At 51.7% G+C, this 27,929-nt stretch overlaps 1 protein-coding gene across 1 annotated transcript in view; it reads right to left on the reverse strand.

Annotated features, from left to right (window-relative positions):
- Positions 1-4,137: 4,137 nt before the first annotated feature.
- Positions 4,138-27,929, reverse strand: part of LOC128687035 (cell adhesion molecule Dscam2-like) — an 817,703-nt gene continuing 793,911 nt past the window's right edge. The window contains exons 13-14 of the mRNA XM_070082408.1: positions 8,969-9,130; positions 4,138-4,376 (exon numbers count right to left, since the gene is read on the reverse strand). Of these exons, the coding sequence (XP_069938509.1) occupies positions 4,264-4,376; positions 8,969-9,130 (275 nt within the window). The 3' untranslated portion in view covers positions 4,138-4,263. The remainder of the gene's footprint in view (positions 4,377-8,968; positions 9,131-27,929) is intronic.

A 27,929-nucleotide genomic window follows, 5' to 3' on the forward strand; every position in this document is an offset into this window, starting at 1 on the left:
TTCAGTGCTTGAAGGTATTCCTCTAAGGATTCATCAGTCTGCTGGCGGCGAGTTGCAAGGCGATAGCGTGCAAAGATTTCATTTGTAGGTTTAATATACTGAGACTTGAGGGTTTTGATAGCACCTTCATAGGTATTACACTCAGAAATAGCCTCATATATCTTAGGTGACACAAAATTGATAAGCAGACTTAGTTTATCTAGATCTTTTTTAGGAAGGGCTCCCAAGAAGTTTTCGAAAGTCTTAAACCAGTGCTTCCATTTCTGAGCAGCCGTTGATAAGCTGGGGTCACAGTCTAGCCTCTCAGGTTTCAGTAAACGCTCCATGTTGTGATGTAGTCTAGCGCAGGATCACCACCAGGTAGCCCAGGATTCTATGTTCAATAAATTGTTGTGATAGAAACACAGGCTTTATCTCTAGGCTTTATTGAACATAGAATCTTCATAGTACTTCTGCAACAACAAAATATAATGACTAGTACATCTAATAACTGCTTCTACAGGGATGGTGATGTCTTGCATATGTCAAGAGAAAAGTTATAACTACAGGCCACATATTTAAACTCACCATGTAATCTGTATCACTAATATATTGATATAAAAGAAGAGAATCACACACCATGTGTTGGCGCCCATGACACACACAAAACTGTTGTTGTTGTTAAGGGCCCCGAGAGGTGGTGCAGTATTATCCTGTTGCTGCTCCCCACAGGAGCAGTATCACTACAGCTACACCGACACGGTTCTTATTCCAGCAGGACGAGGTATCCGTTGGTGTGTCCCGGTTTAGAAGTCGTGATTCCATAAAACTTCACTATCCTCGGGACGAGAACCACGCGTTCACTCGGAGCAGGGCGATTTATTTCACTTCCCGCATTCTCTTAACTTAATGTTATTATCACTGATTACATTACCATTCACAAGACGATTTAACGTCTCATAATTATTATACACATTAGAGGTCACTCCATTAAGATCTGAGACCGATGAGTGAGGATTAACTCACGGGCAATTTCCCCTGGACACATTCCATGGCGGCGCACCCGTCACCCCTGGTCCTACTATTATCCACTCATTTTACCACTTTATTACTGTGGTCACGTAAATCACGTTGCCTCACTCTTCAACAGGAACAGTTACGACACTTCCTATTAGGAAGTGAGGCCTATATTAATCCTTAGGCCGCCGTGAACACCAATTTCCTGATCCCATGTTTTCACAGCCTCCTCACTACATTCAAAACACTGCCGCCAACCCATGCCCTGAGTCGACCTGTTCCCCCCGCACATCCGCGCAGGCGCAGGGCGAACCTGGTTGGTTCTATTCAAAATACAAATACATTTTGACCCAAATCAACACATTAAACACTTATTAGGCACTATAGCTTCGGAAATTAAATAATTTCCACACTAATACTGCCACCCTCAACACCATTGTCAACGAGGAGCTGCTCAAAATTCTGACTTGGATGACAGCCAATAAACTTACACTTAACACTGACAAAACCTACTACATTATGTTTAGTATCAGAGCAGGTGTTGCGCAACTTAATATTAAGATCGACAACACTCTAATTGCCAGACATAATGAGGACAAATTCCTAGGTCTACACATCGACAACAACCTAAATTTCAGCACCCATATCCAACACATAACAAAAAAAGTATCCAAAACGGTGGGGATCCTCTCCAAGATACGATATTACATGCCACAAACTGCCCTTCGTACACTACCATTCACTCATTTATCCATACCTCACCTATGCTATTTGTGCTTGGGGATCAACTGCAGCAACACATCTAAAGCCAATAATAACCCAACAAAAAGCCTCAGTAAGAATGATCCACCAGGAGGCCTGGTCACAGACTGGGCTGCGGGGGTGTTGACCCCCGGAACTCTCTCCAGGTAAACTAAATCCCATCCCTGGCAACACCCCCCCCCCACTCTTTATAGATCTAAACTTACTCCCTGTTCAGAACATCCACACTTACTACTGTGCAATCTACATCTACAGGACCTTAAATTCCAATATTAACCTTGACCTAAAACGATTTCTTGATAGTTCTGACAGGACCCACAGGCATAACACCAGACACAAACATCTCTATGACATTCCCCGTGTCCGACTTAACCTTTACAAAAATTCAGTGTGTGTCAAAGGGCCTAAAATCTGGAACACCCTACCTGAAAACTCTAGAACTGCAGACACATTCATCACTTTCAAAACTACAGTTAGAAGACATCTAATCTCCCTGATACACCCCATCATCTAACTACATGTAAACCACCTGGTGGTTCACACTTACACTTACCCACCCATTGACAATAAACCCAGAAATACTAATCTTAATCTTAAAATAATAAATCCTAACTAGTCATAAGTTTGCCTATGATACTCCAATATAGACACTATGTATTGTGCCAAAACAAAAGTATTCACATTGCTAAACTTACAAACTATAATGTAGTCACTTAGCCTTAATACCATAATCTGTAATAATTTAAAGTGAAGAATTAATCTAAGTCTGCCCGAAATGCCTAGTCATGCTAGGTGTCCTAGTGGCCCCCTCTGTAATTAGTATTTTAAAACATGTAAACCACACAATATTCAAAATCTGTAAACCCCGCATTGTAATCCTTATAGAGAATAAACTTGATTGATTGACTGATTGATTTGGAGCTTTGGCCATCTGACCGAGGCCTTCCGCTGGCTTACCAGTCCACCCCTTTAAAAATTATGATCATTTACATACTGATTATTGTTATATTAAGCTTTCTAGTTGCCTGAGTCCCATCAACCTTTTCTTAAAACTGCAATATCATGTCCCTACCACTTGACTCACAGGTCTTTCTGTTTCCTGATCACTCTTAATGTGTAAGATAGGATAAGATAAGATTTTCTTTGGGTTTTTAACCTTGGAGGGTTAGCCACCCAGGATAACCCAGGAAAGTCAGTATGTCATCGAGGACTGTCTGCCTTATTTCCATTGTGGTCCTCAATATTGTCCCCCAGGATGCCACCCACACCAGTCGACTAACACCCAGGTACCTATTTGCTGCTAGGTGAACATGACAACAGGTGTAAGGAAACGCGTCGAAATGTTTGCACCCGCCGGGAATCGAACCCGGGCCCTCCGTGCGTGAAGCGGGAGCTTTGGCCACCAGACCTAAAATATCCACCATTTTTGTGACTTTCTTTTGTCTTTAACAATATATTATTACATGTAAACTACACATTGTATACCTGGAGTTTACCTGGAGGTAAACTCCAGGTATTATATACTGTAAACTATTGCCTAGTACCCATGGGCCGCCGGTGAGCTACCAAGCAATGCTCTGCTTCACACGCTGAGGGTCCGGGGTTCAAGATCAGGCAAGGGTAGAAGCATTGGGTGTTTTTCCTTATATCTGTTGTCCCGTTCACCTAGCAGTAAGTAGGTACCTGGGTGTTAGTCGACTGGTGTGGGTCGCATCCTGGGGGACAAGACTGAGGACCACAATGGAAATAAGGCAGACAGTCCTCGATGACACACTGACTTTCCTGGGTTATCCTGGGTGGCTAACTCTCCGGGGTTAAAAATCCGAATAAAATCTTTAAGAAAAAACTTATAACACTTGCTTCATAATTTATAGTTAAAATCACCTCCTAACTTTAAGTTAACGAGGTTTAAGCCACAAGATCGTTATTCATAATATACGTATATTGCAACTTACGTAATAAAAATATATTTTAGGTACGTATACAGGAACCACAATAAATGTTATAACAAATTATAGCACAAGATCTCAAAACATTATAAACCAAACTGTTAGACTGTATAAAATGTTTAGTAAAGTAACTTAATGGAAGAATTACTGGCTAGTTAAGTGGTAACTGTTGGTAATTTATGTCAATCATGTTAAATGTATTTTGTACTATATACAACAATTAATATGATTGATATGAATTACCAACTTTATTCAAACTCTCCTTATTATACACAACAATTCGACAGCCTTCCAATTACCATATAACTAGCCAGTAATTCTTCCATTAGGTTATTTTACTAACTGACTATACCACGGGTGGGGTTTGAACCCGCGGTCAGAGAGTCTTGGCGTATCGTCTCTCATAACACAACTATCACACCAGGAGACCAAGCAGAAGACGTATATTTCGATCCCATCTGAGGGACCATCTTCAGCCGAGCAACACAGAGCACGGAAGAGTACTTAGGTGCGTGCATGGTGACATAGATGTTAGTGAGGAACATGTATGATAGTCTCACCTGAAGTTGACAGGTAAGTCACCCTCCAGTATCTGGCAGGTGAGTGACGCTCTGTTACCCTCACTCAGGATGTTGTTAGCGAAGGAGAAGGGCATTATCTTGGGCGGTACTGTTGACGAGAACCACTGTTAGTACCATCAATGTATACTAAATGTATGTATGCTAGCATACACTACATGTATGTATGCTAGCATACACTACATGTATGTATGCTAGCATACACTACATGTATGTATGCTAGCATACACTACCTATATGTATGCTAGCATACATACACACACACATGTGTATTAACAAGCACTCTCACACACACATGTATTAACAAGCACTCACACATGTGTATTAACAAGCACTCTCACACACACACATGTACTAACAAGCACTCTCACACACACACGTGTACTAACGAGCACTCTCACACACACACATGCAAATGTAGTCCCCATTTTTAAAAAAAGGAGACAGAAAAGAGGCACTAAACTATAGACCTGTGTCACTGACGTGTATAGTATGCAAAGTTATGGAGAAGATTATCAGGAGGAGAGTGGTAGAGCACCTGGAACGGAACAAGAGTATAAACGCCAACCAGCACGGATTCATGGAAGGAAAATCCTGTGTCACAAACCTTCTGAAGTTTTATGATTAAGTAACAGAGGTAAGACACGAGAGAGAGGGGTGGGATGATTGCATCTTCTTGGACTGCAAGAAGGCCATTGACACAGTTCCTCACAAGAGATTAGTGCAGAAGCTAGAGGATCAGGCGCATATAACAGGAAGGGCACTGCAATGGATCAGAGAATACCTGACAGGGAGGCAATAACGAGTCATGGTACTTGACGAGGTATCACAGTGGGCACCTGTAACGAGCGGGGTCCCACAGGAGTCGGTCCTAGGACCAGTGCTATTTTTGGTATATGTGAACGACATGATGGAAGGGTTAGACTCAGAAGTGTCACTCTTCGCAGATGTGAAGTTAATGAGAATTAAATCAGATGAGGATCAGGCAGGACTTCAAAGAGACCTGGACAGACTGGACACCTGGTCCAGCAACTGGCTTCTCGAATTTAACCCCGCCAAATGCAAAGTCATGAAGATCGGGGAAGGGCACAGAAGACCGCAGACGGAGTATAGGCTAGGTGGCCAAAGACTGCAAACCTCGCTCAAGGAGAAAGATCTTTGGGTGAGTATAACACCGAGCATGTCTCCGGAAGCACACATCAACCAGATAACTGCTGAAGCATATGGGCTCCTGGCAAACATGAGAACAGCGTTCCGATACCTTAGTAAGGAATCGGTCAAGACACTGTACATTGTGTACGTCAGGCCCATACTGGAGTATGCAGCACCTGTTTGGTACCCGCATTTGATCAAGCACGTCAAGAAATTAGAGAAAGTGCAAAGGTTTGCGACAAGGTTAGTTCCAAAGCTAAGGGGAATGTCCAATGAAGAAAGGTTAAGGGAAATAGGCCTGACGACACTGGAGGACAGGAGGGTCAGGGGAGATATGATAACGACATATAAAATACTGCGCGGAATAGACAAGGTGGACAAAGACAGGATGTTCCAGGGAGGGGACACAGAAACAAGGGGTCACAATTGGAAGTTGAAGACTCAGATGAGTCAAAGGGATGTTAGGAAGTATTTCTTCAGATACAGAGTTGTAAGGCAGTGGAATAGCCTAGAAAGTGACGTAGTGGAGGCGGGAACCATACATAGTTTTAAGACGAGGTTTGATAAAGCTTATGGAGCAGGGAGAGAGAGGACCCAGTAGCAACCGGTGAAGAGGCGGGGCCAGGAGCTAAGACTCGACGCCTGCAACCACAAACAGGCGAGTACAAATAGGTGAGTACATGTGTACTAACAAGCACTCTCACGCACACACGTGTACTAACAAGCACTCTCACACACACGTGTACTAACAAGCACTCTTACGCACACATGTGTACTAACAAGCACTCTCCCACACACATGTGTACTAACAAGCACTCTCACACACAAACGTGTACTAACAAGCACTCTCACACACACATGTGTACTAACAAGCACTCTCACACACACACGTGTACTAACAAGCACTCTCACACACACACGTGCACTAACAAGCACTCTTACGCACACATGTGTACTAACAAGCACTCTCACACACACATGTGTACTAACAAGCACTCTCACACACACATGTGTACTAACAAGCACTCACACACACACGTGTAATAACAAGCACTCTCACACACACATGTGTACTAACAAGCACTCTCACACACACACGTGTACTAACAAGCACTCTCACACACACACGTGTACTAACAAGCACTCACACACACATGTGTACTAACAAGCACTCTCACACACATGTGTACTAACAAGCACTCTTACACATACATATGTGTACTAACAAGCACTGTCACACACATGTACTAACAAGCACTCTCACACACATGTGTACTAACAAGCACTCTTACGCACACATGTCTACTAACGTCTACTAACAAGCACTCTCACACACACGTGTACTAACAAGCACTCTCACACACACATGTGTACTAACAAGCATTCTCACACACACATGTGTACTAACAAGCATTCTCACACACACATGTGTACTAACAAGCACTCTCACACACACATGTGTGCTAACAAGCATTCTCACACACACATGTGTACTAACAAGCACTCTTACGCACACATGTCTACTAACGTCTACTAACAAGCACTCTCACACACGCATGTGTACTAACAAGCACTCTCACACACACATGTGTACTAACAAGCATTCTCACATGCATGTGTACTAACAAGCACTCTCACACACACATGTGTACTAACAAGCATTCTCACATGCATGTGTACTAACAAGCACTCTCACACACACATGTGTACTAACAAGCATTCTCACATGCATGTGTACTAACAAGCACTCTCATACACACACGTGTACTAACAAGCACTCTCACACACACATGTGTACTAACAAGCATTCTCACACACACATGTGTACTAACAAGCATTCTCACATGCATGTGTACTAACAAGCACTCTCACACACACATGTGTACTAACAAGCATTCTCACATGCATGTGTACTAACAAGCACTCTCACACACACATGTGTACTAACAAGCATTCTCACATGCATGTGTACTAACAAGCACTCTCACACACACATGTGTACTAACAAGCATTCTCACATGCATGTGTACTAACAAGCACTCTCATACACACACGTGTACTAACAAGCACTCTCACACACACATGTGTACTAACAAGCATTCTCACACACACATGTGTACTAACAAGCATTCTCACATGCATGTGTACTAACAAGCACTCTCACACACACATGTGTACTAACAAGCATTCTCACATGCATGTGTACTAACAAGCACTCTCACACACACATGTGTACTAACAAGCATTCTCACATGCATGTGTACTAACAAGCACTCTCATACACACACGTGTACTAACAAGCACTCTCACACACACATGTGTACTAACAAGCATTCTCACATGCATGTGTGCTAACAAGCACTCACACACATGTGCACTAACAAGCACTCTCATACACATGTGTGCTAACACTCACACGTGTACTAACAAGCACTCTCACACACATGTACTAACAAGCACTCACACACAGACATGTGTACTAACAAGCACTCTCACACACGCAGGTGTACTAACAAGCACTCTGAACACATGTGTACTAACGAGCACTCTCACACACATGTGTACTAACAAGCACTCTGAACACACGTGTACTAACAAGCACTCTCACACACACGTGTACTAACAAGCACTCTGAACACATGTGTACTAACAAGCACTCTCACGTTCACATGTGTACTAACAAGCATTGACGCACACGGACATAATTCACATGGACATTATTCACTAAGTTAACTCAATGTGTGTGCTGGCAAAACAAACAGAAGCACCGTGTGTTGTAATCCCGTAGTAATCCTCAATATTCCAACTTAAGAGCGGATTAGTCAAGGGATTTAATATTTACATTTATAGCTCAACTGGAACACTGCGTCACAGAGGTAAAGAAAACGGCGAATGTGCCAGCCAGCAACAACTTAAATGAATTATAATATACGAGTATGCTCCACTTTCTTGGATTGTTCTCTGTCTCATCTACGACTTCTTGACAGAAGCAAGACGGTTCACCTCTCGAGCGGACCCGGCCTGGATAGATCTGTTATTTCAGCAGAGTCTTCAACACAGGAGGGATGTGGGTGTCCTTACTGTTATGTACAAGGACAATACTTTCAAATCACTACACTTGGCTCCACTCCGAAGACAGAGAGAAGTGTGCTTCTACACAACAAGACGGGCAGCCAACAGTAACTACACTCTGACTGTAACCTCCAGAACATCACTTCATCTGTGATCATTTATTCCCAGGATGACTCGAGTCTGGAACATGTTTGTACAGCATAATAACATTAACGAAATAGTTGACCAAATGAAATCACTGGCTCACAGAAGGCTCCAACTTTATCCTGTTCCCTATTTGTATGTCATATAACAATAACAAGACTTTCATGTGTGCTGATGTAGGTAACAGCTCTTAGCTTGTAAATAAAGTTAGGGAGCCTTAACCTAACATTGTAAAACCCTATGTAATAAAGAGAGAGAGGGGTGAGAGGGAGGGAGAGAAGAGAGGTAGAAAGAGAGAGTGAGAGAGAAACTGACCAGTAACTGTGACAGTAACATCCCTGGAGGCTGAGTGACCCTGCCTGTTAGAGGCCCTGCAGGTGTAGCGACCACCGTCAGTGTCACGCTGGGTCTGAGAGATGATCAGTGTACCGTTGTCAAACACCCGTTGACGGATGTCTGTGGGCAACATCCGTCCATCTGTCAGGAGAGACACACACAGTCAACCTTACATAGTACCGTAAGTTACTTTCTTAACTTATACATTACACAAGTTAATAAGCATACATTTAACACCACTTAAGAATGATTCAGTGCTCATAATTAAGAATAAAATAAACTAACAGGGATATACCACACATATATATATATACATATATATATATATATATATATATATATATATATATATATATATATATATATATATATATATATATATATATATATATATATATATATATATATGCAATAAGATCACAGTAAACAGGTGATATCACAATATGCAAAATGCCACTGTGAGAAAATAGTGAAATTCCAAGCGATTTCGAGACTTCTCACATTATCAGGGAACTATATAAATAAAAGGTTAACAGGAAGGTATACAGAGACAACACCTCGTGGCACTGCACCCCACACACCCAGTAGTTGGCACTACACCTCGTGGCACTGCACCCCACACACCCAGTAGTTGGCACTACACCTCGTGGCACTGCACCCCACACACCCAGTAGTTGGCACTACACCTCGTGGCACTGCACCCCACACACCCAGTAGTTGGCACTACACCTCGTGGCACTGCACCCCACACACCCAGTAGTTGGCACTACACCTCGTGGCACTGCACCCCACACACCCAGTAGTTGGCACTACACCTCGTGGCACTGCACCCCACACAACCAGTAGTTGGCACTACACCTCGTGGCACTGCACCCCACACACCCAGTAGTTGGCACTACACCTCGTGGCACTGCACCCCACACACCCAGTAGTTGGCACTACACCTCGTGGCACTGCACCCCACACACCCAGTAGTTGGCACTACACCTCGTGGCACTGCACCCCACACAACCAGTAGTTGGCACTACACCTCGTGGCACTGCACCCCACACACCCAGTAGTTGGCACTACACCTCGTGGCACTGCAACCCACACACCCAGTAGTTGGCACTACACCTCGTGACACTGCACCCCACACACCCAGTAGTTGGCACTACACCTCGTGGCACTGCATCCCACACACCCATTAGTTGTCACTACACCTCGTGGCACTGCATCCCACACACCCAGTACTTGGCACTACACCTCGTGGCACTGCATCCCACACACCCAGTAGTTGGCACTACACCTCGTGGCACTGCACCCCACACACCCAGTAGTTGGCACTACACCTCGTGGCACTGCATCCCACACACCCAGTAGTTGGCACTACACCTCGTGGCACTGCATCCAACACACCCAGTAGTTGGCACTACACCTCGTGGCACTGCATCCCACACACCCAGTAGTTGGCACTACACCTCGTGGCACTGCATCCCACACACCCAGTAGTTGGCACTACACCTCGTGGCACTGCATCCCACACACCCAGTAGTTGGCACTACACCTCGTGGCACTGCATCCCACACACCCAGTAGTTGGCACTACACCTCGTGGCACTGCATCCCACACACCAGTAGTTGGCACACCTCGTGGCACTGCACCCCACACACCCAGTAGTTATCACTACACCTCGTGTCACTGCACCCGACACAACCAGTAGTTGGCACTACACCTCGTGGCACTGCATCCCACACACCCAGTAGTTGGCACTACACCTCGTGGCATTGCATCCCACACACCCAGTAGTTGGCACTACACCTCGTGGCACTGCACCCCACACACCCAGTAGTTGGCACTACACCTCGTGGCACTGCAACCCACACACCCAGTAGTTGGCACTACACCTCGTGACACTGCACCCCACACACCCAGTAGTTGGCACTACACCTCGTGGCACTGCATCCCACACACCCAGTAGTTGTTACTACACCTCGTGGCACTGCACCCCACACACCCAGTAGTTGGCACTACACCTCGTGGCACTGCACCCCACACACCCAGTAGTTGGGACTATACCTCGTGGCACTGCACCCCACACACTCAGTAGTTGGCACTACACCTCGTGGCACTGCACCCCACACACCCAGTACTTGGCACTACACCTCGTGGCACTGCACCCCACACACCCAGTAGTTGGCACTACACCTCGTGGCACTGCATCCCACACACCCAGTAGTTGGCACTACACCTCGTGGCACTGCACCCCACACACCCAGTAGTTGGCACTACACCTCGTGGCACTGCATCTCACACACCAGCAGTTGGCACTACACCTCGTGGCACTGCACCCCACACACCCAGTAGTTGGCACTACACCTCGTGGCACTGCACCCCACACAACCAGTAGTTGGCACTACACCTCGTGGCACTGCATCCCACACACCCAGTAGTTGGCACTACACCTCGTGGCATTGCATCCCACACACCCAGTAGTTGGCACTACACCTCGTGGCACTGCACCCCACACACCCAGTAGTTGGCACTACACCTCGTGGCACTGCAACCCACACACCCAGTAGTTGGCACTACACCTCGTGACACTGCACCCCACACACCCAGTAGTTGGCACTACACCTCGTGGCACTGCATCCCACACACCCATTAGTTGTCACTACACCTCGTGGCACTGCATCCCACACACCCAGTACTTGGCACTACACCTCGTGGCACTGCATCCCACACACCCAGTAGTTGGCACTACACCTCGTGGCACTGCACCCCACACACCCAGTAGTTGGCACTACACCTCGTGGCACTGCATCCCACACACCCAGTAGTTGGCACTACACCTCGTGGCACTGCATCCAACACACCCAGTAGTTGGCACTACACCTCGTGGCACTGCATCCCACACACCCAGTAGTTGGCACTACACCTCGTGGCACTGCATCCCACACACCCAGTAGTTGGCACTACACCTCGTGGCACTGCATCCCACACACCCAGTAGTTGGCACTACACCTCGTGGCACTGCATCCCACACACCCAGTAGTTGGCACTACACCTCGTGGCACTGCATCCCACACACCCAGTAGTTGGCACTACACCTTGTGGCACTGCATCCCACGCACCCAGTAGTTGACAACACACCTCGTGGCACTGCATCCCACACACCCAGTACTACACCTCGTGGCACTGCATCACACACACCCATTAGTTGGCACTTCACCTCGTGGCACTGCATCCCAAACACCCAGTAGTTGGCACTACATCTCGTGGCACTGCATCCCACACATTCAGTAGCTGGCACAAGACTTCGTGGCACTGCACCCCACACACCCAGTAGTTGGCACTACACCTCGTGGCACTACATTCCACACACCCAGTAGTTGGCACTACACCTCGTGGAACTGTATGCCACACACTGAGTAGTTGGCACTAAACCTCACGGCACTGCATCCCATACACCCAGTAGTTGGCACTACACCTCGTGGCACTGCATCCAACATACAGTATTTGGCACTACACCTCACGGCACTGCATTGCACACACCCAGTAGTTGGCACTACACCTCGTGGCACTGCATCCCACACACGCAGTAGTAGGCACTACACCTCGTGGCATTGCATCCCACACACACAGTAGTTGGCACTACTCGTGGCACTGCATCCCACACATCGTAGGTGGCACTACACCTCGTGGCACTGCATCCCACACACCCAGTAGTTGGCACTACACCTCGTGGCACTGCATATCACACACCCAGTAGTTGGCACTACACCTCTTGGCACTGCATCCCACACACCAAGTAATTGGCACTACACCTCGTGGCACTGCATCCCACACACCCAGTAGTTGGCACTACACCTCGTAGCACTGCATCACACACAGCTAGTAGTTGTCACTACTCAGGGCACTGCATCCCACACACCCAGTAGTTGGCACTATACCTCGTGGCACTGCATCCAACACACCCAGTAGTTGGCACTACATCTCGTGGCACTGCATCCCACACACCCAGTAGTTGGCACTACACCTCATGGCACTGCATCCCACACACCCAGTAGCTGGCACTACTCCTCGTGGCACTGCATCCCACACACCCAATAGTTTGCACTACACCTCGTGGCACTGCATCCCACACATCCAGTAGTTCGCACTACACCTCGTGGCACTGCATCCCACACATCCAGTAGTTCGCACTACACCTCGTGGCACTGCATCCCACACATCCAGTAGTTCGCACTACACCTCGTGGCACTGCATCGCACACACCCAGTAGTTGGCACTACGCTTCGTGGCACTGCATCCCACACACCCAGTAGTTGGCACTACACCTCGCAGCACTGCATCCCACACACCCAGTAGTTGGCACTACATCTCACAGCACTACATCCCACACACCCAATAGTCGGCACATCTCACGGCACTGCATCCCACACACCCAATAGTTGGCACTACACTTCGTAGCACTGCATCCCACACACCCAATAGTTGGCACTACACCTTGTGGAACTGCATCCCACACACCCAATAGTTGGCACTACATCTCGCGGCACTGCATCCCACACACCCAATAGTCGGCACATCTCACGGCACTGCATCCCACACATCCAATAGTTGGCACTACACCTCACGGCACTGCATTACACACCTAATAGTTGGCACTACATCTCACTGCACTGCATCCCACACACCCAGTAGTTGGCACTACACCTCACAGCACTGCTTCCCACACACCCAGTAGTTGGCACTACACCTGGCACTGCTTTGCACACACTCAGTAATTGGCACTATATCTCACGGCTCTGCATGCCACACACCCAGTAGTTGGCACTACACCTCGCGGCACTGCTTCCCACACACCCAGTAGTTGGCACTACGTGTCATCCCACAAACCCCAGTAGTTGGCACTACACCTCGTGGCACTGCTTCCCACACACCCAGTAGATGGCACTACGTGTCATCCCACAAACCCCAGTAGTTGGCACTACACCTCGTGGCACTGCTTCCCACACACCCAGTAGTTGGCACTACGTGTCATCCCACAAACCCCCGTAGTTGGCACTACACCTCGTGGCACTGCTTCCCACACACCCAGTAGTTGGCATCAGTAGTTGGTTACCAACAGTGTCAGCTACTGTACATCAGTAGTCCCCTATCCTGGGTTACCCTGGGTTGCTAACCCTCCCTGCCCTGGCTTATCCTGGGTGGCTAACCCTCCCTTCCCTGAGTTATCCTGGGTTGCTAACCCTCCCTGCCCTGCCTTATCCTGGGTGGCTAACCCTCCCTACCCTGGGTTACCCTGGGTGGCTAACCCTCCCTATCCTGGGTTATCCTGGGTTGCTAACCCTCCATGCCCTGGCTTATCCTGGGTGGCTAACCCTCCCTACCCTGGGTTATCCTGGGTTGCTAACCCTCCCTACCCTGGGTTATCCTGGGTGGCTAACCCTCCCTACCATGGGTTATCCTGGGTGGCTAACCCTCCCTACCCTGGGTTATCCTGGGTGGCTAACCCTCCCTACCCTGGGTTATCCTGGGTGGCTAACCCTCCCTGCCCTGGCTTATCCTGGGTGGCTAACCCTCCCTACCATGGGTTACCCTGGGTGGCTAACCCTCCCTACCCTGGGTTATCCAGGGTGGCTAACCCTCCCTACCCTGGGTTATCCAGGGTGGCTAACCCTACCTACCCTGGGTTATCCTGGGTGGCTAACCATCCCTACCTACCCTGGCTTACCCTGGGTGGCTAACCCTCCCTACCCTGGGTTATCCTGGGTGGCTAACCCTCCCTACCCTGGGTTATCCTGGGTGGCTAACCCTCCCTACCCTGGGTTATCCTGGGTGGCTAACCCTCGTTACCCTGGGTTATCCTGGGTGGCTAACCCTCCCTACCCTGGGTTATCCTGGGTGGCTAACGCTCCCTACCCTGGGTTACCCTGGGTGGCTAACCCTCCCTACCCTGGGTTATCCAGGGTGGCTAACCCTACCTACCCTGGGTTATCCTGGGTGGCTAACCATCCCTACCTACCCTGGCTTACCCTGGGTGGCTAACCCTCCCTACCCTGGGTTATCCAGGGTGGCTAACCCTCCCTTCCCTGGGTTATCCTGGGTTGCTAACCCTCCCTGCCCTGGCTTATCCTGGGTGGCTAACCCTCCCTACCCTGGGTTACCCTGGGTGGCTAACCCTCCCTATCCTGGGTTATCCTGGGTTGCTAACCCTCCATGCCCTGGCTTATCCTGGGTGGCTAACCCTCCCTACCCTGGGTTATCCTGGGTTGCTAACCCTCCCTACCCTGGGTTATCCTGGGTGGCTAACCCTCCCTACCCTGGGTTATCCTGGGTGGCTAACCCTCCCTACCCTGGGTTATCCTGGGTGGCTAACCCTCCCTACCCTGGGTTATCATGGGTGGCTAACCCTCCCTGCCCTGGCTTATCCTGGGTGGCTAACCCTCCCTACCATGGGTTACCCTGGGTGGCTAACCCTCCCTACCCTGGGTTATCCAGGGTGGCTAACCCTCCCTACCCTGGGTTATCCAGGGTGGCTAACCCTTCCTACCCTGGGTTATCCTGGGTGGCTAACCATCCCTACCTACCCTGGCTTACCCTGGGTGGCTAACTCTCCCTACCCTGGGTTATCCTGGGTGGCTAACCCTCCCTACCCTGGGTTATCTTGGGTGGCTAACCCTCCCTACCCTGGGTTATCCTGGGTGGCTAACCCTCCCTACCCTGGGTTATCCTGGGTGGCTAACCCTCCCTACCCTGGGTTATCCTGGGTGGCTAACGCTCCCTACCCTGGGTTACCCTGGGTGGCTAACCCTCCCTACCCTGGGTTATCCAGCGTGGCTAACCCTACCTACCCTGGGTTATCCTGGGTGGCTAACCATCCCTACCTACCCTGGCTTACCCTGGGTGGCTAACCCTCCCTACCCTGGGTTATCCTGGGTGGCTAACCCTCCCAACCCTGGGTTATCCTGGGTGGCTAACCCTCCCTACCCTGGGTTATCCTGGGTGGCTAACCCTCCCTACCCTGGGTTATCCTGGGTGGCTAACCCTCCCTACCCTGGGTTATCCTGGGTGGCTAACCCTCCCTACCCTGGGTTATCCTGGGTGGCTAACCTCCCTACCCTGGGTTATCCTGGGTGGCTAACCCTCCCTACCCTGGGTTATCCTGGGTGGCTAACCCTCACTACCCTGGGTTATCCTGGGTGGGTAACCCTCCCTACCCTGGGTTATCCTGGGTGGCTAACCCTCCCTACCCTGGGTTATCCTGGGTGGCTAACCCTCCCTGCCCTGGCTTATCCTGGGTGACTTACCCTCCCTACCCTGGGTTATCCTGGGTGGCTAACCATCCCTACCCTGGGTTATCCTGGGTGGCTAACCCTCCCTGCCCTGGCTTATCCTGGGTGGCTAACCCTCCCTACCCTGGGTTATCCTGGGTGGCTAACCCTCCCTACCCTGGGTTATCCTGGGTGGCTAACCCTCCCTACCCTGGGTTATCCTGGGTGGCTAACCCTCCCTATCATGGGTTATCTTGGGTGGCTAACCCTCCCTACCCTGGGTCATCTGGGTGGCTAAACCTCCCTACCATGGGTTATCCTGGTTGGCTAACCTTCCCTACCCTGGGTTATCCTGGTTGGCTAACCCTCCCTGTCCTGTGTTATCCTGGGTGGTTAACCCTCCCTACCCTGGGTTATCCTGGGTGGCTAACCCTCCCTACCCTGGGTTATCCTGGGTGGCTAACCCTCCCTGCCCTGGCTTATCCTGGGTGGCTAACCCTCCCTACCCTGGGTTATCCTGGGTGGCTAACCCTCCCTACCCTGGGTTATCTTGGGTGGCTAACCCTCCCTACCCTGGGTTATCCTGGGTGGCTAACCCTCCCTATCATGGGTTATCTTGGGTGGCTAACCCTCCCTACCCTGGGTTATCTGGGTGGCTAAACCTCCCTACCATGGGTTATCCTGGGTGGCTAACCCTCCCTACCCTGGGTTATCCAGGGTGGCTAACCCTACCTACCCTGGGTTATCCTGGGTGGCTAACCATCCCTACCTACCATGGCTTACCCTGGGTGGCTAACCCTCCCTACCCTGGGTTATCCTGGGTGGCTAACCCTCCCTACCCTGGGTTATCCTGGGAGGCTAACCCTCCCTACCCTGGGTTATCCTGGGTGGCTAACCCTCCCTACCCTGGGTTATCCTGGGTGGCTAACCCTCCCTACCCTGGGTTATCCTGGGTGGCTAACCCTCCCTACCCTGGGTTACCCTGGGTGGCTAACCCTCCCTACCCAGGGTTATCCAGGGTGGCTAACCCTACCTACCCTGGGTTATCCTGGGTGGCTAACCATCCCTACCTACCCTGGCTTACCCTGGGTGGCTAACCCTCCCTACCCTGGGTTATCCTGGGTGGCTAACCCTCCCTACCCTTGGTTATCCTGGGTGGCTAACCCTCCCTACCCTGGGTTATCCTGGGTGGCTAACCCTCCCTACCCTGGGTTATTCTGGGTGGCTAACCCTCCCTACCCTGGGTTATCCTGGGTGGCTAACCCTCCCTACCCTGGGTTATCCTGGGTGGCTAACACTCCCTACCCTGGGTTATCCTGGGTGGCTAACCCTCCCTACCCTGGGTTATCCTGGGTGGCTAACCCTCACTACCCTGGGTTATCCTGGGTGGCTAACCCTCCCTACCCTGGGTTATCCTGGGTGGCTAACCCTCCCTGCCCTGGCTTATCCTGGGTGACTTACCCTCCCTACCCTGGGTTATCCTGGGTGGCTAACCCTCCCTACCCTGGGTTATCCTGGGTGGCTAACGCTCCCTGCCCTGGCTTATCCTGGGTGGCTAACCCTCCCTACCCTGGGTTATCCTGGGTGGCTAACCCTCCCTACCCTGGGTTATCCTGGGTGGCTAACCCTCCCTACCCTGGGTTATCCTGGGTGGCTAACCCTCACTATCATGGGTTATCTTGGGTGGCTAACCCTCCCTACCCTGGGTTATCTGGGTGGCTAAACCTCCCTACCATGGGTTATCCTGGTTGGCTAACCTTCCCTACCCTGGGTTATCCTGGGTGGCTAACCCTCCATGTCCTGTGTTATCCTGGGTGGCTAACCCTCCCTACCCTGGGTTATCCTGGGTGGCTAACCCTCCCTACCCTGGGTCATCCTGGGTGGCTAACCCTCCCTGCCCTGGCTTATCCTGGGTGGCTAACCCTCTTTACCCTGGGTTATCCTGGGTGGCTAACCCTCCTTACCCTGGGTTATCCTGGGTGGCTAACCCTCCCTGCCCTGGCTTATCCTGGGTGGCTAACCCTCCCTACCCTGGGTTATCCTGGGTGGCTAACCCTCCCTACCCTGGGTTATCCTGGGTGGCTAACCCTCCCTACCCTGGGTTATCCTGGGTGGCTAACCCTCCCTATCATGGGTTATCTTGGGTGGCTAACCCTCCCTATCATGGGTTATCTGGGTGGCTAAACCTCCCTACCATGGGTTATCCTGGGTGGCTAACCCTTCCTATCCTGGGTTATCCTGGGTGGCTAACCCTCCCTATCATGGGTTATCTTGGGTGGCTAACCCTCCCTATCATGGGTTATCTGGGTGGCTAAACCTCCCTACCATGGGTTATCCTGGGTGGCTAACCCTTCCTATCCTGGGTTATCCTGGGTGGCTGACCCTCCCTACCCTGGGTTATTCTGGGTGGCTAACCCTCCCTACCCTTTGTTATCCTGGGTGGCTAACCCTCCCTACCCTGGGTTATCCTAGGTGGCTAACCCTCCCTACTCTGGGTTATCCTGGGTGGCTAACCCTCCCTACCCTGGGTTATCCTGGGTGGCTAACCCTCCCTACCCTGGGTTATCCTGGGTGGCTAACCCTCCCTACCCTGGGTTATCCTGGGTAGCTAACCCTCCCTACCCTGGGTTATCCTGGGTGGTTAAGCCTCCCTACCCTGGGTTATCCTGGGTGGCTAACCCTCCCTACCCTGGGTTATCCTGGGTGGCTAACCCTCACTACCCTGGGTTATCCTGGGTGGCTAACCCTCCCTACCCTGGGTTATCCTGGGTGGCTAACCCTCCCTGCCCTGGCTTATCCTGGGTGACTTACCCTCCCTACCCTGGGTTATCCTGGGTGGCTAACCCTCCCTACCCTGGGTTATCCTGGGTGGCTAACGCTCCCTGCCCTGGCTTATCCTGGGTGGCTAACCCTCCCTACCCTGGGTTATCCTGGGTGGCTAACCCTCCCTACCCTGGGTTATCCTGGGTGGCTAACCCTCCCTACCCTGGGTTATCCTGGGTGGCTAACCCTCACTATCATGGGTTATCTTGGGTGGCTAACCCTCCCTACCCTGGGTTATCTGGGTGGCTAAACCTCCCTACCATGGGTTATCCTGGTTGGCTAACCTTCCCTACCCTGGGTTATCCTGGGTGGCTAACCCTCCATGTCCTGTGTTATCCTGGGTGGCTAACCCTCCCTACCCTGGGTTATCCTGGGTGGCTAACCCTCCCTACCCTGGGTCATCCTGGGTGGCTAACCCTCCCTGCCCTGGCTTATCCTGGGTGGCTAACCCTCTTTACCCTGGGTTATCCTGGGTGGCTAACCCTCCTTACCCTGGGTTATCCTGGGTGGCTAACCCTCCCTGCCCTGGCTTATCCTGGGTGGCTAACCCTCCCTACCCTGGGTTATCCTGGGTGGCTAACCCTCCCTACCCTGGGTTATCCTGGGTGGCTAACCCTCCCTACCCTGGGTTATCCTGGGTGGCTAACCCTCCCTATCATGGGTTATCTTGGGTGGCTAACCCTCCCTATCATGGGTTATCTGGGTGGCTAAACCTCCCTACCATGGGTTATCCTGGGTGGCTAACCCTTCCTATCCTGGGTTATCCTGGGTGGCTAACCCTCCCTATCATGGGTTATCTTGGGTGGCTAACCCTCCCTATCATGGGTTATCTGGGTGGCTAAACCTCCCTACCATGGGTTATCCTGGGTGGCTAACCCTTCCTATCCTGGGTTATCCTGGGTGGCTGACCCTCCCTACCCTGGGTTATTCTGGGTGGCTAACCCTCCCTACCCTTTGTTATCCTGGGTGGCTAACCCTCCCTACCCTGGGTTATCCTAGGTGGCTAACCCTCCCTACTCTGGGTTATCCTGGGTGGCTAACCCTCCCTACCCTGGGTTATCCTGGGTGGCTAACCCTCCCTACCCTGGGTTATCCTGGGTGGCTAACCCTCCCTACCCTGGGTTATCCTGGGTAGCTAACCCTCCCTACCATGGGTTATCCTGGGTGGTTAAGCCTCCCTACCCTGGGTTATCCTGGGTGGCTAACCCTCCCTACCCTGGGTTATCCTGGGTGGCTAACCCTCCCTACCTTGGGTTATCCTGGGTGGCTAAGCCTCCCTACCCTGGGTTATCCTGGGTGGCTAACCCTCCCTACCCTGGGTTATCCTGGGTGGCTAACCCTCCCTACCTTGGGTTATTCTTGGTGGCTAACCCTCCCTACCCTGGGTTATCCTGGGTGGCTAACCCTCCCTACCCTGGGTTATCCTGGGTGGCTAACCCTCCTTACCCTGGGTTATCCTGGGTGGCTAACCCTCCCTACCCTGGGTTATCCTGGGTGGCTAACCCTCCCTACCCTGGGTTATCCTGGGTGGCTAACCCTCCCTACCCAGGGTTATCCTAGGTGGCTAACCCTCCCTACCTTGGGTTATTCTGGGTGGCTAACCCTCCCTACCCTGGGTTATCTTGGGTGGCTAACCCTCCCTACCCTGGGTTATCCTGGATGGCTAACCCTCCCTACCCTGGGTTATTCTGGGTGGCTAACCCTCCCTACCCTGAGTTATCCTGGGTGGCTAACCCTCCCTACCCTGGGTTATCCTGGGTGGCTGACCCTCCCTACCCTGGGTTATCCTGGGTGGCTAACCCTCCCTGCCCTGGGTTATCCTGGGTGGGTAACCCTCCCTACCCTGGGTTATCCTGGGTGGCTAACCATCCCTACCCTGGGTTATCCAGGGTGGCTAACCCTACCTACCCTGGGTTATCCTGGGTGGCTAACCATCCCTACCTACCCTGGGTTATCCTGGGTGGCTAACCATCCCTACCCTGGGTTATCCTGGGTGGCTAACCCTCCCTACCCTGGGTTATCCTGGGTGGTTAACCCTCCCTACCCTGGGTTATCCTGGGTGGCTAACCCACCCTACCCCGGGTTATTCTGGGTGGCTAACCTACCATACCCCGGGTTATCCTGGGTGGCTAACCCTCCCTACCCTGAGTTTTCCTGGGTGGCTAACCCTCCCTTCCCTGGGTTATCCTGGGTGGTTAAACCTCCCTACCCTGGGTTATCCTGGGTGGCTAACCCTCCCTACCCTGGGTTATCCTGGGTGGCTAACCCTCCCTACCCAGGGTTATACAGGGTGGCTAACCATCCCTACCCTGGGTTATCCAGGGTGGCTAACCCTCCCTACCCTGGGTTATCCTGGGTGGCTAACCATCCCTACCCTGGGTGGCTAACCCTCCTTACCATGGGTTATCCTGGGTGGTTAACCCACCCTACCCTGGGTTATCCTGGGTGGCTAACCATCCATACCCTGGGTTATCCTGGGTGGCTATCCTTTCCTACCCTGGGTTATCCTGGGTGCTTAACCCTCCCTACCCTGGGTTATCCTGGGTGGCGAACCCTCCCTACCCTGCATTATCCTGGGTGGCTAACCCTCCCTACCCAGGGTTATCCTAGGTGGCTAACCCTCCATACCTTGGGTTATTCTGGGTGGCTAACCCTCCCTACCCTGGGTTATCCTGGGTGGCTAACCCTCCCTACCCTGGGTTATCCTGGATGGCTAACCCTCCCTACCCTGGGTTATTCTGGGTGGCTAACCCTCCCTACCCTGAGTTATCCTGGGTGGCTAACCCTCCCTACCCTGGGTTATCCTGGGTGGCTGACCCTCCCTACCCTGGGTTATCCTAGGTGGCTAACCCTCCCTGCCCTGGGTTATCCTGGGTGGGTAACCCTCCCTACCCTGGGTTATCCTGGGTGGCTAACCATCCCTACCCTGGGTTATCCAGGGTGGCTAACCCTACCTACCCTGGGTTATCCTGGGTGGCTAACCATCCCTACCTACCCTGGGTTATCCTGGGTGGCTAACCATCCCTACCCTGGGTTATCCTGGGTGGCTAACCCTCCCTACCCTGGGTTATCCTGGGTGGTTAACCCTCCTTACCCTGGGTTATCCTGGGTGGTAACCCACCCTACCCCCGGTTATTCTGGGTGGTTAACCTACCATACCCCGGGTTATCCTGGGTGGCTAACCCTCCCTTCCCTGGGTTATCCTGGGTGGCTAACCCACCCTACCCCGGGTTATTCTGCGTGGTTAACCTACCATACCCCGGGTTATCCTGGGTGGCTAACCCTCCCTTCCCTGGGTTATCCTGGGTGGCTAACCCTCCCTACCCTGGGTTATCCTGGGTGGCTAACCTTCCCTACCCTGGGTTATCCTGGGTGACTAACCCTCCCTACCCAGGGTTATCCAGGGTGGCTAACCATCCCTACCCTGGGTTATCCAGGGTGGCTAACCGTACCTACCCTGGGTTATCCTGGGTGGCTAACCATCCCTACCCTGGGTTATCCTGGGTGGCTAACCCTCCTTACCATGGGTTATCCTGGGTGGTTAACCCTCCCTACCCTGGGTTATCCTGGTTGGCTAACCTACCCTACCCCGGGTTATTCTGGGTGGCTAACCCACCATACCCCGGGTTATGCTGGGTGGCTAACCCTCCCTACCCCGGGTTATTTTGGGTGGCTAACCCTCCCTATCCTGGGTTATTCTTGGTGGCTTACCCTCCCTACCATAGGTTACCCTGAGTGACTGACTCCACAAACCCTGGGTTATCTTGTGTGGCTCACCCACCCTACCCTGGATTATCCTGGGTGGCTAACCCTCCCTACCGTGCATTATCCTGGGTGGCTATCCTTTCCTACCCTGGGTTATCCTGGGTGGTTAACCCTCCCTACCCTGGGTTATCCTAGGTGGCTAACCCTTCCTACCCTGGGTTATCCTGGGTGGCTAACTCTCCCTACCCTGCATTATCCTGGGTGGCTAACCCTCCCTACCCAGGGTTATCCTAGGTTGCTAACCCTCCCTACCTTGGGTTATTCTGGGTGGCTAACCCTCCCTACCCTGGGTTATCCTGGGTGGCTAACCCTCCCTACCCTGGGTTATCCTGGATGGCTAACCCTCCCTACCCTGGGTTATTCTGGGTGGCTAACCCTCCCTACCCTGAGTTATCCTGGGTGGCTAACCCTCCCTACCCTGGGTTATCCTGGGTGGCTGACCCTCCCTACCCTGGGTTATCCTGGGTGGCTAACCCTCCCTGCCCTGGGTTATCCTGGGTGGGTAACCCTCCCTACCCTGGGTTATCCTGGGTGGCTAACCATCCCTACCCTGGGTTATCCAGGGTGGCTAACCCTACCTACCCTGGGTTATCCTGGGTGGCTAACCATCCCTACCTACCCTGGGTTATCCTGGGTGGCTAACCATCCCTACCCTGGGTTATCCTGGGTGGCTAACCCTCCCTACCCTGGGTTATCCTGGGTGGTTAACCCTCCTTACCCTGGGTTATCCTGGGTGGTAACCCACCCTACCCTGGGTTATCCTGGTTGGCTAACCTACCCTACCCCGGGTTATTCTGGGTGGCTAACCCACCATACCCCGGGTTATGCTGGGTGGCTAACCCTCCCTACCCTGGGTTATCCTGGTTGGCTAACCTACCCTACCCCGGGTTATTCTGGGTGGCTAACCCACCATACCCCGGGTTATGCTGGGTGGCTAACCCTCCCTACCCCGGGTTATTTTGGGTGGCTAACCCTCCCTATCCTGGGTTATTCTTGGTGGCTTACCCTCCCTACCATAGGTTACCCTGAGTGACTGACTCCACAAACCCTGGGTTATCTTGTGTGGCTCACCCACCCTACCCTGGATTATCCTGGGTGGCTAACCCTCCCTACCGTGCATTATCCTGGGTGGCTATCCTTTCCTACCCTGGGTTATCCTGGGTGGTTAACCCTCCCTACCCTGGGTTATCCTAGGTGGCTAACCCTTCCTACCCTGGGTTATCCTGGGTGGCTAACTCTCCCTACCCTGCATTATCCTGGGTGGCTAACCCTCCCTACCCAGGGTTATCCTAGGTGGCTAACCCTCCCTACCTTGGGTTATTCTGGGTGGCTAACCCTCCCTACCCTGGGTTATCCTGGGTGGCTAACCCTCCCTACCCTGGGTTATCCTGGATGGCTAACCCTCCCTACCCTGGGTTATTCTGGGTGGCTAACCCTCCCTACCCTGAGTTATCCTGGGTGGCTAACCCTCCCTACCCTGGGTTATCCTGGGTGGCTGACCCTCCCTACCCTGGGTTATCCTGGGTGGCTAACCCTCCCTGCCCTGGGTTATCCTGGGTGGGTAACCCTCCCTACCCTGGGTTATCCTGGGTGGCTAACCATCCCTACCCTGGGTTATCCAGGGTGGCTAACCCTACCTACCCTGGGTTATCCTGGGTGGCTAACCATCCCTACCTACCCTGGGTTATCCTGGGTGGCTAACCATCCCTACCCTGGGTTATCCTGGGTGGCTAACCCTCCCTACCCTGGGTTATCCTGGGTGGTTAACCCTCCTTACCCTGGGTTATCCTGGGTGGTAACCCACCCTACCCCGGGTTATTCTGGGTGGTTAACCTACCATACCCCGGGTTATCCTGGGTGGCTAACCCTCCCTACCCTGGGTTATCCTGGGTGGCTAACCCACCCTACCCCGGGTTATTCTGGGTGGTTAACCTACCATACCCCGGGTTATCCTGGGTGGCTAACCCTCCCTTCCCTGGGTTATCCTGGGTGGCTAACCTTCCCTACCCTGGGTTATCCTGGGTGACTAACCCTCCCTACCCAGGGTTATCCAGGGTGGCTAACCATCCCTACCCTGTGTTATCCAGGGTGGCTAACCCTACCTACCCTGGGTTATCCTGGGTGGCTAACCATCCCTACCCTGGGTTATCCTGGGTGGCTAACCCTCCTTACCATGGGTTATCCTGGGTGGTTAACCCTCCCTACCCTGGGTTATCCTGGTTGGCTAACCCACCCTACCCCGGGTTATTCTGGGTGGCTAACCCACCATACCCCGGGTTATCCTTGGTGGCTAACCCTCCCTACCCCGGGTTATTTTGGGTGGCTAACCCTCCCTATCCTGGGTTATTCTTGGTGGCTTACCCTCTCTACCATAGGTTACCCTGAGTGACTGACTCCACAAACCCTGGGTTATCTTGTGTGGCTCACCCACCCTACCCTGGATTATCCTGGGTGGCTAACCCTCCCTACCGTGCATTATCCTGGGTGGCTATCCTTTCCTACCCTGGGTTATCCTTGGTGGTTAACCCTCCCTACCCTGGGTTATCCTAGGTGGCTAACCCTTCCTACCCTGGGTTATCCTGGGTGGCTAACCCTTCCTACCCTGGGTTATCCTGGGTGGCTAAGCCTCCCTACCCTGCATTATCCTGGGAGGCTAACCCTCCCTATACTGGATTATCCTGGGTGGCTAAGCCTCCCTACCCTGAATTATCATGGGTGGCTATCCTTTCCTACCCTGGGTTATCCTGGGTGGTTAACCCTCCCTACCCTGAATTATCCTGGGTGGCTATCCTTTCCTATCCTGGGTTATCCTGGGTGGCTAACCCTCCCTTCCCTGCATTATTCTGGATGGCTATCCTTTCGTACCCTGGGTTATCCTGGGTGGTTAACCCTCCCTACCATGGATTATCCTGGGTCGCTAACCCTTCCTACCCTGGGTTATCCTTGGTGGCTAACCGTCCCTACCATGGGTTACCCTGGGTGGCTAACCCTTCTTACCCTGGGTTATCCTGGGTGGCTAACTCTCTCTACCATGGGTTACCCTGGGTGGCTAACCCTCCCCACTCTGGATTATCCTGGGTGGCTAACCCTTCCTACCCTGGGTTATTCTGGGTAGCTAACCCTCCCTACTGTGGGTTATCCTGGGTGGCTAACCCTTCCTACCCCGGGTTATTCTGGTTGGCTATCCCTCCCTACCATAGGGTACCCTGGGTTATTCAGAGTGGCTAACGTTCCATACGCTGGGTTATCCTGGGTGGCTAAGCCTCCCTTCCCTGGGTTATCCTGGGTGGCTAACCCTCCCTACCCTGGGTTATCCTGGGTAGCTAACCCTACCTACCCTGGGTTATCCTGGGTGGCTAACCCTCTGTACCCTGGGTTATCCTGGGTGGCTAACGTTTCCTACCCTGGGTTATCCTGGGTGGCTAACGTTTCCTACCCTGGGTTATCCTGGGTGGCTAACCCTCCCTACCCTTGGTTATCCTGGGTGGTTAACCCTCTCTACCCCGGGTTATTCTGGGTGGGTATCCCTCCCTACCAAGGGTTACCCTGGGTGGTTAACCCATTTTACCCTGGGTTATCCTGGGTGACTAACCCTTCCTACCCTGGGTTATCCTGGGTGGCTAACTCTCCCTTCCCCGGGTTTCCCTGGCTGGCTAACCCTCCGTACCCCGTGTTTTCCTCGGTGGCTACCCTTCCCTACCCCGTGTTATTCTGAGTGGCTAACCCTCCCTACCCCGTGTTATCCCTGGTGGCTAACCCTCCCTACCCCGTGTTATCCTTGGTGGCTAACCCTCCCTACCCTTTGTTATCCTAGGTGGCAAGGCTTCCCTACCCCGTGTTATCCTGGGTGGATATCTCTCCCTACCCCGGGTTATCCTGAGATAGAGATAATCATGGTATACGTATATGTCAGTTGTCAAATCCAGTGTAAGTAAGTCAACCTGTATGTCAGGGTTACAGTGCATGGAATTTAGACTTTAATTAATACAGTGAGTATTGTTAATTGATACGTTAAGTTTGTAGGTCACAACCCACACTAACTCTAAGGAGATGCGACATGCTAATTTTGACAATATTAGAGTCCCCATGACTCACGAAATCATAATGACACGATTGCAAACGAACCATACCACGGGTGGAGTTTGAACCCGCGGTCAGAGAGTCACAAAACAGACCGTCGTGTTAGCCACTGGAGCAGCTGGACGAATCTTGAAGCTAGCTGGCCCAGTGGCTAACGCGACGGTCTGGAGTTTTGTGACTCTCTGACCGCGGGTTCAAACCCCACTCGTGGTATTGGTTAAAGAAAACTTATTGGCAGAGAATGTGACCTTGTCCTGTGCAGTCACAGTAGCTCCTACGGTCATCATCACAGTCTTCCTACGATCCCCGTTGTGGAGGGGAATCTATACCTGTTCGGCGATGTTCGCACATCGTGTTAAGATCAAACCAGTCAATGGTGTTATAAATGATTCCACTAAACTATCACTTGCTGCCGCTGCAAGGACCTGCCGACAGCTTAAATTCACTGCGATCCACTCAGTGGCGTTGCTAGGGTTGGCGTCACCCAGGGCGGCATCTTTGTGTCACCCCCATGAAATCCAAGGGTGGGGGGATGTGGGGATGTGAGGAGTAAACCACAGTTAGGTCACTACTGCATGATCAGTGACTAACGTTTAGCCATAAACGGAACAGGAGAATACTTCTTAACTTTATTAATGAAAAAATAATTGTAGTAATATTGAGGAAACATAAACTCAAACAGCACTTTGAGTACAAGAAACTGATCCTACATTTATTCATCTTCATTAATGAAAAAAAAAACATGAAAAATAAAGAAAAACATTGCAATATCAAAGAAACACTAGTTTCGATTTGACCTTTTAATATGTTTATTATGTACCCCATACCCATTGTGTGAGTGGTAGTCAAAATATTACAGAGGTACATAATGGGTCCAGGGACTGGACCCCAAAGTTATGACAGCTGAATTAGTTACAAAGGTAATGAACTCCAGGTAGATCTGGTCACAATCATGGCAAGTTACAGAGGTAATGAATCAGCTTCACTCCTATACATGGTTACAGTCATGAACA

Source organism: Cherax quadricarinatus, chromosome 7, assembly GCF_038502225.1.
Source record: "Cherax quadricarinatus isolate ZL_2023a chromosome 7, ASM3850222v1, whole genome shotgun sequence".
NCBI lineage: Eukaryota > Metazoa > Arthropoda > Malacostraca > Decapoda > Parastacidae > Cherax > Cherax quadricarinatus.